This window comes from Dasypus novemcinctus, chromosome 6, assembly GCF_030445035.2.
Source record: "Dasypus novemcinctus isolate mDasNov1 chromosome 6, mDasNov1.1.hap2, whole genome shotgun sequence".
Taxonomy (NCBI): Eukaryota; Metazoa; Chordata; class Mammalia; order Cingulata; family Dasypodidae; genus Dasypus; species Dasypus novemcinctus.
The window spans coordinates 15670091-15684800 of NC_080678.1; the positions used below are offsets into that span (position 1 = coordinate 15670091).

Here is a 14710-nt window from a genome sequence, read left to right on the forward strand (position 1 = left end):
TGCTCAGAGGAACAAAGAAAGTTTTGTGGATCAACAGTCAGAAAGATGTCTTGTTTCCTTGAAGGCCTGAACCATGACTTGGGTGTCCCACAGAAAGAAGAGAGCACAAGCCGTGGGGCTGGACTCCGGAAGAGCTTTTCTCACCATCACTTGCACCCATATGCAGACCCCTGCCCAACTCTGGTGGCTTGGCCGGTACCACCCAGAATGTCCTTAATCCTAATCCCTTCCATTGTAAATAGGACCGTTTGGTGAGGTGACTTCAGTGAAGGTGTGGCCACTGAATCTGGACAGGTCTTAACCCTGTTACGGGAGGCCTTATAGAAAGGCCACAACGGACAAAGCTATGGGGAGAAGCGAGAAGCCGGAAGTCAGTGGAACCCAGAAGAGAAAGGAGAAGGCACTGCCATGTGCACTGCCATGTGACGGAAGAGCCAAGGACCAAGGACTGCTGGCAGCCAGCCCTCAAATACCAGTTTTCAGAGAGAGAGAGCACTGATTTGCTGACACTTCAACTTGGGCTTCTGGCCTCAAAACTATAGGCCAATAAATTCTGGTTGTTGACGCCAACCCATGGTAGGGCATTGGTTTTAGCAGCCATGAAACTGCAACAGAGCATCCGTTTGTGAAGACTTATTATCTTCATCTCAAAGAAGGGAGGCAGGCAGAGGACAGGGATGGACAAGGTGATTTCTAGGGTCTCTTCCAATCCAGCACCTTCCAGTTTCGGAGCCCAGGGCTCTCATTTTATTGTTCTAGCCTTGACTGTTTAAGTTGAGAAGATAATAGTCAATCAGCTGCTCCCCTTCTCCAAGGTATCATCATTATTGCTAGGGCATTCCATAGCCATAAATTATTCCACAGAAATCACCCAGCACACCCCATAATGGCGCAGCGCTCCAAGGATGCACCAATTGAACAAAGGACCACAAGAGACTTTCCAGGAACTCATGGCCCTTGCCAGTGCCTGCTCTGGTTACCAGCTTGCCCTGGTGATGTGTCCCAGCTGGAATTGTAGCTCACGTCATGGTGGCTGAATCTGGGTGAATTTCAGGTCACTGAGCTCATGGATTGCCTCCTTCTCTACCTGCCATGGGGTTCCCTTAACATTGCCCAGCATCCCTGCTCCTCCCTTTGGGGACAGCGTCAGTAGTACGAGAGCAGCATTTGCTGACCACGAGAGAAACGTTACCGTCTGTGACATGCCTGGTTACAGGAGACCTGCGCTGAACAGAGAAGCGTGATGTCAGGTGAGGGACGGACGCCTGGAGAACTTCTCTCGACCCAGGGCTCCTTCCGAACACGGCCTGCCATGTCCCATTACAGCCACCTTGGCGTCTCATTTACAGTTCACTAGCAGCTGAGCAGGATGTGAAGAAAAACAAATGCCTCTTCTTGTCATGACTGCAATCCCTGCTATTTGGAAGAAACAACTTCTTGAACTTGGTTTCCAAATCGCACTTCATCTGCTTTAAATTCTAGGTCTCAGAATGGGAGGGGATGAAGCCGTGTCCAATTTTAACCCCTTTCCAACACCAGGTCACTTGCTCCAAGTGCCACGCTGTCTTCACACTGAAGGGGGAAAGAAGGCTGCTCGTGAAGACATGCGGCTGCTGCACGCTGAAGAGGCCCAGAAGTGCTTCCAGTAAGTCCCGTCGTGTCCGAGGGCTGCTCTTGGTAATTATTTCATCCTGGGGCACTGCGCAGCGAGAGGGCTCGGTGGGCTGCCTTCCTGGGAGAGCGTTCCCGGGGACTGAAGGAGCCCTGGGTGGGGGCCAGCAGGATGCAGCCTAGTCCAGAACCTCATTTCCAGAAACAGGGCAACCAGCTCACCTGACTTCCCTGTGCTTATTAATTTACCAAATGGCATGACAAGCGGCTACATTCGGCAGGACAAATTGAAATAATGTAATACAAAAGCCCTGTAACAGGCTACACGAACATAAGGCATGGGGATCGGATACATTATCATTCACCACTATCAGTCCTGGAATTTTTAACGTACGTGATGAGGGGAGAAGAACCCTCTAGAAGGGGAGGAAGAGGCTATTCCCATCTTCCTCACCATGTCCCTTCTGAATGTCTGTGACAGGCAAGGCACCCCCAAAAAGAGGGGCTGAGGCTTCTGAGGAGCACGCCTTCTCCTTACCACACAGCAAGGAGAGGCTGGTGTGAAGTAAGACAGAGACACTAGGGGACCGTCGGGGGCCATCGCGACCCGGGAATCCATAGCTAGGAGGGGCTGGGAGGTGTGGCCCCAGGGGCTGCATCGCGTCCTCCCTCTCTTACGGCACTGTGTCATTAGAAGATGGTGCCAACACTCAGTCACCTTTCCAAGAAGAGGGTTCAGGATTGTCAAGCTGGGTTCTTTTTTTTTTTTTTTTTTGAAGATTTACTTATTTATTTCTCTCCCCTCCCCTCCCCCACCCCGGTTGTCTGTTCTCTGTGTCTATTTGCTGCGTCTTCTTTGTCCGCTTCTGTTGTTGTCAGCGGCACGGGAATCTGTGTTTCTTTTGTGTGTTGTGTCATCTTGTGTGTCTGCTCTCTGTGTGTGTGGCACCATTCCTGGGCAGGCTGCACTTTCTTTTGCGCTGGGCGGCTCTCCTTACAGGGCACACTCCTTGCGTGCGGGGCTCCCCTACGCGGGGGACACCCCTGCGTGGCAGGGCATCAGCACTGCGCATCAGCACTGCGCATGGGTCAGCTCCACACGGATCAAGGAGGCCTGGGGTTTGAACCACGGACCTCCCATGTGGTAGACGGACGGCCTAACCACTGGGCCAAGTCCGCTGCCTCAAGCTGGGTTCTTCATCAGTCAGTTGATCAACACAGAACTGTTAACTGCCCAGGAACCTTTCTAGCTCATGCCATTCGGGGTTTCTGAAACATAACGACAACTTGAAGCTCCAAGAGGGAAGCCCTGGTCTAGCTGAACATCCTCGTTTTCCAGATGGAGAGAGAAAGGCGACTCGATGTCCACCTACACAGCCCAGTGGGAAAGAGCATGAACCTGAGAATCAGGCAGACCCCACCTCCACAGACCAGCCACGCGACGCTGGGCGGTCGCTCAACAGCTCAAAGCCCACTGTTCCAGTTCTTAAAATGGGGACTAGTTGAAATCCACCCCCCAGGGATGGGAGGATGGAATGAACGGAATGAAATCACGGACAAAACTCAGCACAGCGGCCTGCTCAACGATAGGGCTCCAATGACGGTTCCTGCTGTATTAATATCACCTACAGAATTCTGGGAGTAAATAGGTTTTGAAATGGCAATCACCATTTCTGTCCCCCACTTCCATGTTTCTGTGGTTTGTGGCTTCCGCGTAAGAAAATCTCGGCTCCTGGCCATGGCCGTGGCCAGCTTCATTCTGATGATCGCACCCCCAGGGGTGTGTCTGGCATTGCTGGACTTGACCTCATTAAGCTAACAGGAAGGCGGATCTGATAAGAGGGCTCCGCGTCCAGTTTCACCCCGTCACTGGAGGCCACCCGCCTGTCTCAGGAAGGTGGAGGCAGTGGCCCGCGCCTCGTGAAACCACAACAGATCTGCATCCACGTGGATGACGGACTTCTGATTGCCCGCCAGCTATATAATTGTATTAGTGACTTCCCAAATCCTCACGATCGCTTTCTAAAGAGACAGGTTCCACTGAATCTTGCCCCAAGCTTAGATATTGACCTGTTTGTTGAGTTTTTGCAGGAAACAAATAATTGTCAAACTAAGTCACTGAGCTAGTGAGTCCTCCATTCTAGAAAGATGAACAGACAGATGATACCATAATGAGGCAGCTATTAGCTTGAACAGGTCTATTAGGACTTCTGTATTTTCTAAATTAAAAACATATATATGTATTTGGGTTTTGATGAAAAAACCAAGCACATGGACATATCTAAACCACAAGTCTTTTGATTTTTACTGGCAATGCCAAGCCCAGCCCAGGCTGGTTTCTGAATGTTTTTCTCTGACATCTCAAAGTTCTTCTTTAAGCCTCAAGAGACCTGAACAAGCAGGAAACCACAGATGCCACCCAAAGGCCCCGTCCACAGCTGGGGCTCAGGGGTCCCTGCAGTTTCTGGGTTGTGAAGCCCGTCCCCGACGCCCCAGCAGATGGTGCCCAGGAGGGCCCTGCCTGTTGCCAAGACCACGATGTCGGAGTTGAGGCGAAGCTGTTCCCCTGCCTGGCCCTGGAACTCCTCATTGCACAAACCATTCCTGAGCCCCTACCACGCTCGGGTGCTCTGCGGACACAGAGACGAATCAGACGAGGTCCTGCCTTCAGGAAACGCACACTCTCGCAGGGAAGCAACGCACACTCTCGCAGGGAAGCAAACGTGCACGCGTCACCGGGATGGTGTCCAGGGGGCCTGCAGCACCCAGGCCAAGCCCTAGGGGCAGGCGGGGCCAGGGAAGGGGTGTCGGGACTGAGGCAGGCGAGGGTGGAGGCCAGGGGCATTGCAGGGTGGAGCCAGCAGAGGCAGGAGTGAGGGGAGTGCCCGGGGAAAAGGACACGGTTCCCTTCAGCTGAGGCAGGTGGCCGGGGTGTGGGTGTAGAGAAAAGCGGGGCCTGAGGGAGGCCGAGGCCAGGTCTCGGGCATCTGGCTGGAGTGCGACGGTCGCTGGAAACCCCCAAGGCAGAAGGCCAACCCGAGAGCCAACCATCAGGCTCCATTCTGCAGAAAACCAAATCCAAAGCCGTCTAAGTCCACGGAACTTGGATCGTCTTCTCATCGTGAAATTGGATGTAGAAAGGCAGCTTTAGATTGTGAGATGATAAGCCTCAAAATCCTACCAAACACGAAACAGGGCTCATAACAAATGACACCGGTACCCTCTGGAGGTCTCGCTGGGTGCAACGCAAGCCACTGAGAGGCCTGGTCTAGCAAGAGCCCTGAGAAGCGCCGCAGGGCACGGTGACAAAGGCCTGGGATGACCCCAACCCTGTGATGGGCCAGTGAGGCCATTTACCAGAGACCCTGGCTCCTGACAGCACAAAGAAGTGGAGGTAAGGCTCTCATGGGTGATATTCCTTAGGCTGACTTCTACTTAGATGTTTAAAAAAACGATTCTACATTGAGATCTTGGAAGGGGAAATTTAAAGTCATCACAAAAGCCCATGTGCTGGAATGACGGCTCAAGACAAGACGCTGCCCTCACACGAGGTGGGCGGAGGAGAGGGGGCATGAGGCCTGGGAATGCAGAGGGCCGCCGAAGCAGGGCAAGAGGTCGGTCTCGGGAGGATGGCTCTCGTGGCTCCCCTAACCACCTTCCTAACAAGAAAGGAAGTACGGGACCCAATATACGGATCCAGAAAAATCAACGCTGCTGGATAAGTAATTTTTTAAAAAAATGTTTCACCTAGTGATGCTGAGCTGGCTTAAAATATGTGGGTTTTTTGAACCCAGAACCAGGCAGAAAGCTGAGGCTGAATAAACACAAGAGGAAGAAGCTATTAATGAAAGCCAAGGGCCTTGGGAGCCACTCCTAAGGAGCCGTGCTCCCGTTAGCAAGCCTTGGGGAAACTCTGATCTGGGGCTGGACCGGCCTGACCCACATCTGGGCATCTCGTAAGGCCTATGGACAATGGTGGCGCCAAGAGACCCCCAGGGAGCTTATCCTACATTGGAAGGTACTGGAGCCACCGTTTTTCAGAAAACACAAAGGGGCAAAAGCCATACAGACAAGAAAGAGCAAAGCTCGAGAGGGAGGTCAGGACCAAAAATTAGAGAGTGCTGTGCCTGGCGCTTAGCAGGTGAATTGGGAGCAACGGAAGGCTGGTTTCAAGTCTCGGGGTATTTGGAAGACACAGACTGAGCTTCGAGTGCACTGGAAGACAAGCCACCGACAGCATGGTTACCTGGCTCAGGTGCTCCTTTCCTGGCCTTCTCCTCCCTAGGGGCAGTATTCTCCAAGGCAGGCTGGGGGTCCGGCTGGCCACCGAGTTGCTTACCCTCCGTGGGTGAACTGAACTTGGTCTCGTTGACGAAGGTGGACAGGTCCGAGGGCTGGGGGTAGTCCTGCTTGTCGGCCTCCAGGTCCACCGTCATGCACGTCCACTTCTGACTGGTGACCGCGAGCTTCTCCTCATCTGTCGCGTGGACCACCGCAGAGATCACTGGTGGGTTCTCTGGGGTGGCCGCCGGGGTGGGGTCCTGCAAGAAGAAGCAACTGTCTCTTCTCTCATCCAGCCTCCTGGTCTGACACCCCATCCACCCACGGGTCTGGGCCCCCCTAGCGGAACGGGCCCCCATTCTTCTCGGACTCTGCTCAAAATGGGCCCCCAAGAAAACAGATCTTTTCCTCTGTGAGTTTCCCTTTCTGATGGTTTGTTCCAAGAAGTGGTCATGGGTTTAAAAATTCAAGATTGGGTATTTCTTGGAGATATTCCTGCTCATTCACTCGAGAAGAACTAAGGAGACCCTGTCTACTGCGGGTTTTCCTGCTACGATGACTGCCTTATGCTCCAGCATTTGCACATCGGTAACATCTCTGTCACCTGACAGTCTGCAGGCCTGTCCTTGGAGGTGAAGAAAGAGGAGCTCATCTCCAGGGCCCTCCAAGGGTGTGGGGCCCAGAGCCCCTCTCCCAGGCTGGGTGCCTCCCAGACGTGAGGCTAAACCTCCCCACAAGCAACCCTGTAAGAGGGAGACAGGGGCTACTGGCACAAGCACCCGAGCCCCCAGTTCTTGGCGGGGTGGTCTCCCTCCTCTTCCCACTCTGACCCAGGCTGCATGATCCAGTGCTCTTGGCACCTGGCCGGCCTTCCTCTGTCCACACTTGTTTTTCATTTTTGCATTATGCATTCATTGGTCGCTATGCTTTCTCAACTTGATCTTCACGCACGTGCTCAGCGGATTAGCTGGCCAGAATGGACTAGAATGGATCCTACAGATGCCAACTGACTTTCTTCCTTAACTTCTTCCTATTGCTCAGTCACTCTGCCTGTCCCCAGAGGGAAGGAACCCAAGGATGCCCTGTGTGAGCAGAGGGGACCTCCGTGTAGGAGGAAGGACATGCCCATGATGTGCAGAAAGGAAAGCTGGTTTCCTAGCAGGGAATACAACCGCGGCAGCATCAACTTCAGATTTCTCCCCGGGGGGGCAAGAAAATCATAAATATCAAAGAAACATTATACCTGAGAAGGTGGATCAGAGAGAGGAGACCGTTTTGGCGACTTTTTCACCCTAAATGTGTCACTGGAAACAAAATTGAAAATGTAAACACAACACACAGAGGTACAGAAGCTCAGAAAGCTTCGAGGTGGGATTCTGACCAAAGCCAGGGCCAGGGACGGGGAGGTCCTCTAATGTCTTTCCCTAACCACAGTCAACAGACAGCATTCATGACTCCTTTCTCCTTCGTGTAGATAAATGGGGGGGGAGGGGGGATGGACAGTTGAGGCAAAAGAAACATCAGCTCAGAATCCTGAAGAGGTCAAGGTGGCAGGGGTGAGGAGGGAGGTGGGAATCCAGCAGAAACGGTGGGCCAGTCCACTGGGCAACCGTTCACCACGTGAACGGAAGGAAGCCTTGCCTGCCGAGACTGCCCTTCCCAGCAAAGCAAGGGCTCTGGGTGGGTGGGGGGTGGCCCTCACATTAGATCCCTTCCCTGCTTATGCTGTTCACTGGACGGGCAGAGCAATTTGGCATTCCAGTTCCTTCCTGTGTTCTCTCAAATAAAAAGCTCCAACAATGGCATTTAGTCATGAAAAGCATGCCATAAATGGCAATTTACAGCATTCATGGCATTTATTTTGCCATAAAAGCAGTGAAATCACAGCCTGAAGCATATATTTATTCATGCATATAAATATATAACCGCACATGTTGTAGTTACTAAGTACAACGAAAACGCTAAAGAAATTCCTTGGACAGAAGAAAGCCAGAGAGACTGAGCCCTCTCCTGGGGCTGCTGGGTGCCTGGGAGGAGGCCAGCTACGCAGAGGGAGTGGCAGAGGGAGGTCCCAGTTCCACCTCACCCCACCCCCGCCCAGGGGAGACCTAGCCTGGAGGTACAGAGTTCCCATGGATCCTGACAGAGTGACACACAGATGGCAGATGAGGATGACAAGACGGTCCCCAGCCCGGTGATGGCTCTAACAGCCTTGGGCTCCACTTGCAACGCTGTGCTCCACTTGGGAGGGACTGTCCAATCTCCCCACAGCTCTCAATTTGGAACAGCCCAACTATTTCTCTTTCATTGATTAGCAAGAACAATCCACGGCAGCCAAGGCCTGTGGTTGGATGGGATCATAATTTTACCATGAAGCCATGGTACCATTGAAAGCCATCGCCCACTAGTCCAACTGAAAACAAAAGAATGGAATGAGAAGTTAAATATATATGATATTGGGTTTCAGATGAAGACATTCAATATGCAAGGGAGGAAAAAAAGTTCCATTCCTGATGAGCAGGCAGATGTTAAATGATCATGTTTTCATGACCAAGCAGTCTCACTTAGGCTAATCATGATGAAACAGAAAAAAGCAAGCTCTGCTCCTGGGAAGCCCCATGCCTCTAATTCCCAACCCCGCCACAGAAATATGTTAAGTAGCAGCCATGGAGCATAAATAAAAAGCAGAAGAAAGCACAGTGGGCAAAAAAGGCAGATTCCATTAAATTTACTTACAACAGAGAACATACAGACATCACATCTTCAACCATCCTAAGACAAGAAGACAAAGAAAAAGAGAGACAGACAGAAGGAACTGACAAAAAAGATAAATCTGCAGACAACTGGTTATCAACGGGTTAGGATTCAACAGCATCTGCTGTAGATTCTGCTCGGTGGGCGATATCCCGGGCTTTGGGGGCTGTCTGAGAATGCCTTCCTCTCCCAGCTCCAATTATCCCACAAGACAAGTAGCCCATAACACACCCAAAGAGCTGTCACCCCAATGTAGGGCCTTCCAAGCCAACAGCCCCCATCAGCACTCGAGACAGGACAAGACAGACCAGCTTCCCGGCCTTCGTTAGCTGTGGCGATGGAACGAGAACGCGGCTGGGACAGGGTATGACCTAGCTACCTGCAGGAAAGGAGAAGGTGGGGCAACGAGCTGGCTCTCATGACAGAGAACCAAAGCTGACTGGGCATCTCAGACTCCTCCTATTTGGTCAAAAGAAAACTCCCAACATGGCTTCCCTGGAGTTGTAAGAAGAACCTGGTTGGGGAGCAGATTTAGGAGAAGTCCATGTTTGGCCTGACTGCCCAGGGTGAGAGGATGATCCCAGGCCAAAGCCTGTGACAGAGCTGCCTCTTCTAAGGAAGTCCTTCCCATCTCTGTCCAGGCCAGGCAGAGGCCAGCAACTGTGGCCTATTCTGCCCCTCGGCCGCCGCGATCCCAGTCTCTGCAGCCTTATTAAATCATTGATGCAACTTCACTGAGTACGAGGAGGAGGTCCCCAGTAGGCAGCAGGCACATTAAGCTTGGTCTGGAGCCCTAACAACGGACCTGCAGCCATCCGAGCTGGAGCGGGGTCTTGGGATGAAATCAGGAGGCTTGGACACAGGCCATCGACCTGGCAGATAAAGAATCTGGGGGCAACAGACCTGCTAACGGATGGCCTTATGGGGAACGTAGGGTGGCTTTCTCCTCGTGGACTCACTTATCTTTCCTGGGCCTTTTGGGCTTTGGATCCTGGGCTTTAAAAGTTGACTACAGAGGGGGATGGAGACAAGAGGGGCCTAGGGCAGACCCATCACTCCTGGGCCTCCTGTCTTGAGAACGGGCTGATGCACCTACTATGAAATTTAACACTAACTTAAAGGGCAGACCTCCTGGCTTCTAGGCCACCACACAAAGCAATCTGGGTGGTCAAAAGGGAAAAGGGTAAATCACCAGCAGGGAGACTGACAGGTCTCTGCTCGACTGCTCCCCTGGAGGTGAATGTCAGGTCTTTGGCCCAAAGTCCAGCTTTAGACCCCCGACTTATTAAGACGAAAGATCAAGGACTCTAGAGCCCAAAGGGGAAAACGCTGATGGGAAAAGAGCACCACTGTGGCCACAGTGAGGAAGGCAAGCGCACACCCTGCCGGCCCAGAGAAGGGCTCCAGCAGCAGCCAGGGGACTGGCAAGGGGGGCCGCAGACATCCAGGCATGTGACGGAGGGTCACGGCCGAGGCAGCCCCCCGCCGCCGAGCCTTACCAACTCGACCCCTGAACTTACGTCTTGAGGGGCGTCTTCTTCTTCTTGGCAGGCTTGTTCAGCCCGTCCCCGTCCATTCCGTTGGCTTCGACGGCACCGGCCGGGATGTCAAAGGAGGCTGGGGATTTAGAAGGCGAGCTGGGGGTCTTAGAGGACGTCTTAAAGGGGTCAATGGACTCCTCACAAGCGTCAGGGTCAAAGTGGTAGGACTGTTGGGGCAGTTTGGGAGATTCCTGCATTTTTGAAGTGGAAGAAAAAGGATTAAAATTGGGGTCGTCCCACTTGTCAATATCAAAGGTGTAGGTACCTTTCGCAAGGGGGATGTCACTGGGCTCGGCAGGGGACCTGGACGGTGAGGCAGGGGCGTTGTCAAGTTTCTCGGGCGTCTTCTTCATCTTTGGCCTCCTTAGGGGCATTTTGGCCACCGGCTTTTTACCTGTCTTTTTGGTAGGAAGGGAGTTTTCCTGCTGGTTGTCCCAACTACCCTTGTCCTCAGAATAGTCAAACTCCAGTCTCACTGAGAGCCCTTTGGCTGGAGAGTCCTCTGGGCCCCCACTATTGGACGGCGTCACCTCCGCCGCCTCCGGGGCCGTGGTGAGAGGTGGTGGCTTCCTTCCCACGGGGGGCGAGTTCTGCACCCTGCCGCTCCCAGCGGCCGGGGGGACGGCCCCGTCTGCGCTCTCCGCGACCAGGGGGCAGGCGGGTTGGGGAGAAGCAGCAGGCTCCAGGGGTGTCTCCTCAGGTAAGGCTGCTCCGGAACCTTCCGTCTGGGCTGGTTCCGATTTCGTCTCAGATGCCGGCCGCTCCTCGCTGGGGACGGGGCTCCCGTCGGCTGGCTCTTGCGGCGTCTCTTTCACCGGCGGGGTCTCGGCGGGTTTCTTGGCGCCCGGTTTCTTTTTTAAGGAAGGCGGCCTCGGCTTTTTAGTTCGCTTAAGGGTGCTGGAAGCACTGCTGGAACCCGTGCTGCAGGCATCGGGGACGAGGGCCGCGGCCTCGGCGTTGCCTGGACAGGAAGCACCATCGAAGTCCCCGGCCTGCAGGCTGAGCGACCGGGAGAGGGTGGACTTGGAGAGGGGGGCAGACTCGCTGGACCTCCTGCGCGCGCCCGCTGCGCAGGCCTGACTCTTAGGATCCGGGGAAAGGGGCTCCGAGGCCTGGTAATTATCCACCAGCTCGATGTTGTCAAAGTCGAGGTTGTAGGTCCCACTGCTGGCTATCGGCTTGTCTTCGTCGAAGACGGCGGAGAAGGAGTGCGACGGAGGGCGGAAGGGGCTTCCTTCCACCGAATCGCTCCGCGGGCCATCGGGGATGGAGACCGGCTCAGAACCACATCCTGCGGGGACGGAGACAAAGCATGTTAAAGACACAGGACATGCGAAACGCACCCCATCTTTGGCCAGACCACCACCGTGGAGAGAGGAGGTCGACGGACCACAGCCCCGGGCCCCCCTGGGCCCCCCACGGGGCACCTGCCTGGCCAAAAATCTTGGTCCCACCCATTAATAGCTCCGTACTGTGGACAGGTTTACCCTCCCTTCCTTCATCTGCAAAGAGGGAGTGAGGAAGGCCGTTTAAGGTAGCTCAGATCATTCAGTCGTTCAACAAAGTTTTGTCCAGGCACTAATCAGAACCAGGCACTGTTTTTCTAGGTGCTGGGGGGTCAGCAATGAAAAAAACAGACAAAATTCTTGCCCTCCTGGGATTTATGTTCTTTAGGGAGAAGACAGTTATGAAACAAATAAATAAAATTTAGACTGTGGGATGGTGATTAAGTGATATGGAGAAAAATAAAGGCAGGACAGGGGAGCTACAATTTTAAAATAGGAGAGTCGAGTAAGGATCTCTGAGGAGGCATGTGTGCAAAGACTGGAAAGGAGAAGGCACAAACCAGGCAGAAATCTGGAGAAAAACATCCTAGACCGAAGGCATAGCCAGTGCAAAGGCCCCGGGGCAGAAGCATACCTCGTGTGTTCCAGGAGCAGCAAAGAGGGTGTGTGGCGGAAGCAATGGAGAGGAGGGGGGGGTAGATAATGCAAGTACCTGGAGTGTCTGGAGCACTGTAAGCCCTCGGTCAACAGTAGCTACTATGATCATCCAGCCTGTCCTGTCCATCCTGAGGAACGATGGGAGCCTTGAGCCGCAGCCTGCCACCGGCCTTGCTCCGGCACCACCTGCAATCTCTCCCTCTGCTCCTGGCTTTGGTCTTTCCCCTCTGACTGCTCTCACTCCTCTCCGCTGCCTCATCCTGGCTTCTCTACCTCCTCGGCCACAGCTGGCCACAGAAGCTGCTACCTCTTTCCCAAAATGCTGTGGATGCGCCCAACGGTGGCTGGATGATGCCCGAGGCTCTTGTGACCCCACTGATGAGTGGGGACAGGCCCACCCTGACGCTGGCTGGCTCACTTGGGGCTCCGCTGGCACCAGCTGTCTCTGCTCATGCGTTTCTGGGTAGTCAAGGATGCCAGGGGAATGATGCTCCAGGAAACCACAGACAAGTCACTAGACAAAGGAGGGCGACCACTGGGAAGCACACTAAACACTGGGACAGCACAGACGAGGGACTAAAAGGAGCTGGCACAGAGACAACTGAGGATAGTGTTCTAAAAGTGCACTCACTTCCGGCCATCATGCCACCCACACCCCATACAGTGCCAGGTAATATTCAGGCTGCTAAGTTAAATAGGGTTTTCAGAAAAAGGAAATTTTTGCATAAGCATGCCCCATGTCCCAATTATTCGTTGTTTATCTGAAATTCATATTTATCTGGGAGCCCTGTATTTTTATCTAATAAACCTAATACCCCTAATCCCCTGGCCCAACAAATAAAAAAAGCTTTGAGAAATGCTCAATTAAACCCGTACTCTTTTCTTTCTGTAGAGTTTCTCCTACTCACTATTGTAAACCTCAGGTGGTGCGGATGTTGTAGAGCTCATGAAACTTTGCACACCACGCAAACTTTTGTCGTGGAGCACTTTGCAGAGAACCTCCGTTGATGAACTACTGATCTGACAGTTTCAACACGAGGAAATGTCAAGTGGCGTACACTTACCTTTGTTTCTCCTCCAGCTTGTCACACCTCCTGTGGGCTCAAAAATGCCTTTTGAATGGAGAGCACCTTCCAGAAGCACTTCCACAAGTCAGCCATGGCTTCAAACCTTTCCTCTCTTCTCCACCCCAATCCCACCCCACACCAGCTCCTACCGGGGGCCCATGTCCTACTGGGGCATCCAACTGAAGCCTCTCACCTCTGCTCTTTCCAGAATGATTTCACCCATGTCTCCCAAACATTCCTGTTTCCTTCCCATCTCAAAAGAAGAGCTGAGCCCAAAACAGAGAGGTTCAAGTCCTAACCCCCTGTACCTTCAAATGTGACCTCATTTGGAAATAGGGAGGGTACAGCGGTGAGTAATTAAGACAAGGTCATCCTGGAGTAGAGGGGTCTTAATCCGGTGTGACTGAAGACCTTATAAGAGGAGGAGACATGGGAGAAGAGGTCCCGTGACGAGGGGGCAGGTTGGAGCAGGACATCTACAAGCCAAAGAATGCCCAGGCATTCCCAATGACAGGGAGGGATTCTCCCCTACGGGCTTCGAGGGAGCATGGCTGTGTCTTGACTTTGGACTTCTGGTCATCAGAGGACTGCGAGAGAATAAATGTTTGTTGATGCGAGCCCCCCATTTTGCGGAAGTTCATTACAGCAGCCCCAGGAAACTGGTCTACCGCCCTTCTTTCTAGAGCCAACCCCCTCTCTCTTTCCTCCAGGATCTAGCACCATCAAGTGCCCCGTCGTATCAGCAGTGGCCTCATCTTCCTGCTCTGTAATTACCCTGGACACATGGAACAGATGGTACAGAGGGACCCCGGCATAGTGGGGAGGGGCAGGGGCTTTCTAATGGGTCCTGAAGGGCAGGAGAAAGCACCTCCGGCCACTCCACGATTTCCAGAGCCAGGCCACTGCCCTCTCAGGCCTCCGCAGTCCGAAGAAGGAAGTCATCAGAGGTCCTTAAAATGCCAGTAGTTCTCCCCAAATCACACAGCAGTCAGCAACTACTCAGCCTAACCATCTGTTCATTGTTCTCCCCAGAAGAAAAATCTCCCTGCCTGCTTAAATGGCTTTCCTGTTTACAAACTGACATTCCCTAATTAAATCATCACAGACCAGGAATCCTAATCTTTATTGTAGGGTTTCTTAATCTCAGCACCACTGTCATTTTGACACGGTTAATTCTTTAGTGTAGTGGGGGCTGTCCCTGGCCTCTACCCTCCAGATGCCAACAGCTCGCCCGGCTCCCCATCTGTGACAACCAAAAATATCCCCGGACAAAAAGGGCCCCAGTTTAAGAAGCACTTTTTACGGTGCGGTTACCGGTGCGCTGAGCCGGGCTCTTTGCAGAGCTGGCTGACCCTCTGACGCATACTTTGGAGGGGTCCTGGGGAAAGAGGCTTTGTTGGACAGCGCAAAGGTCACTGCGGAAGGCAGACCCTGGTTTTCCAGCACAAGTGTGGCCAAGTTGGTTTCTCAGCAACCCCTCACTGGCTTTCTCAGCGTCCACGCACCATATCTG

At 53.2% G+C, this 14710-nt stretch overlaps 1 protein-coding gene across 4 annotated transcripts in view; it reads right to left on the reverse strand.

The window, feature by feature from the left end:
* The window catches only part of TACC2 (transforming acidic coiled-coil containing protein 2), a 226948-nt gene that overhangs the window by 28422 nt on the left and 183816 nt on the right, over window positions 1-14710 (reverse strand). For 3 of the 4 annotated variants that reach the window (XM_058298235.2, XM_058298236.2, XM_058298243.2), the window contains 3 exons: window positions 10167-11478; window positions 7136-7196; window positions 5858-6152 (listed from right to left, as the gene is read on the reverse strand). In XM_058298235.2, the coding sequence (XP_058154218.1) occupies window positions 5858-6152; window positions 7136-7196; window positions 10167-11478 (1668 nt within the window). The remainder of the gene's footprint in view (window positions 1-5857; window positions 6153-7135; window positions 7197-10166; window positions 11479-14710) is intronic. The other variant, XM_071215642.1, reaches the window with a different exon arrangement.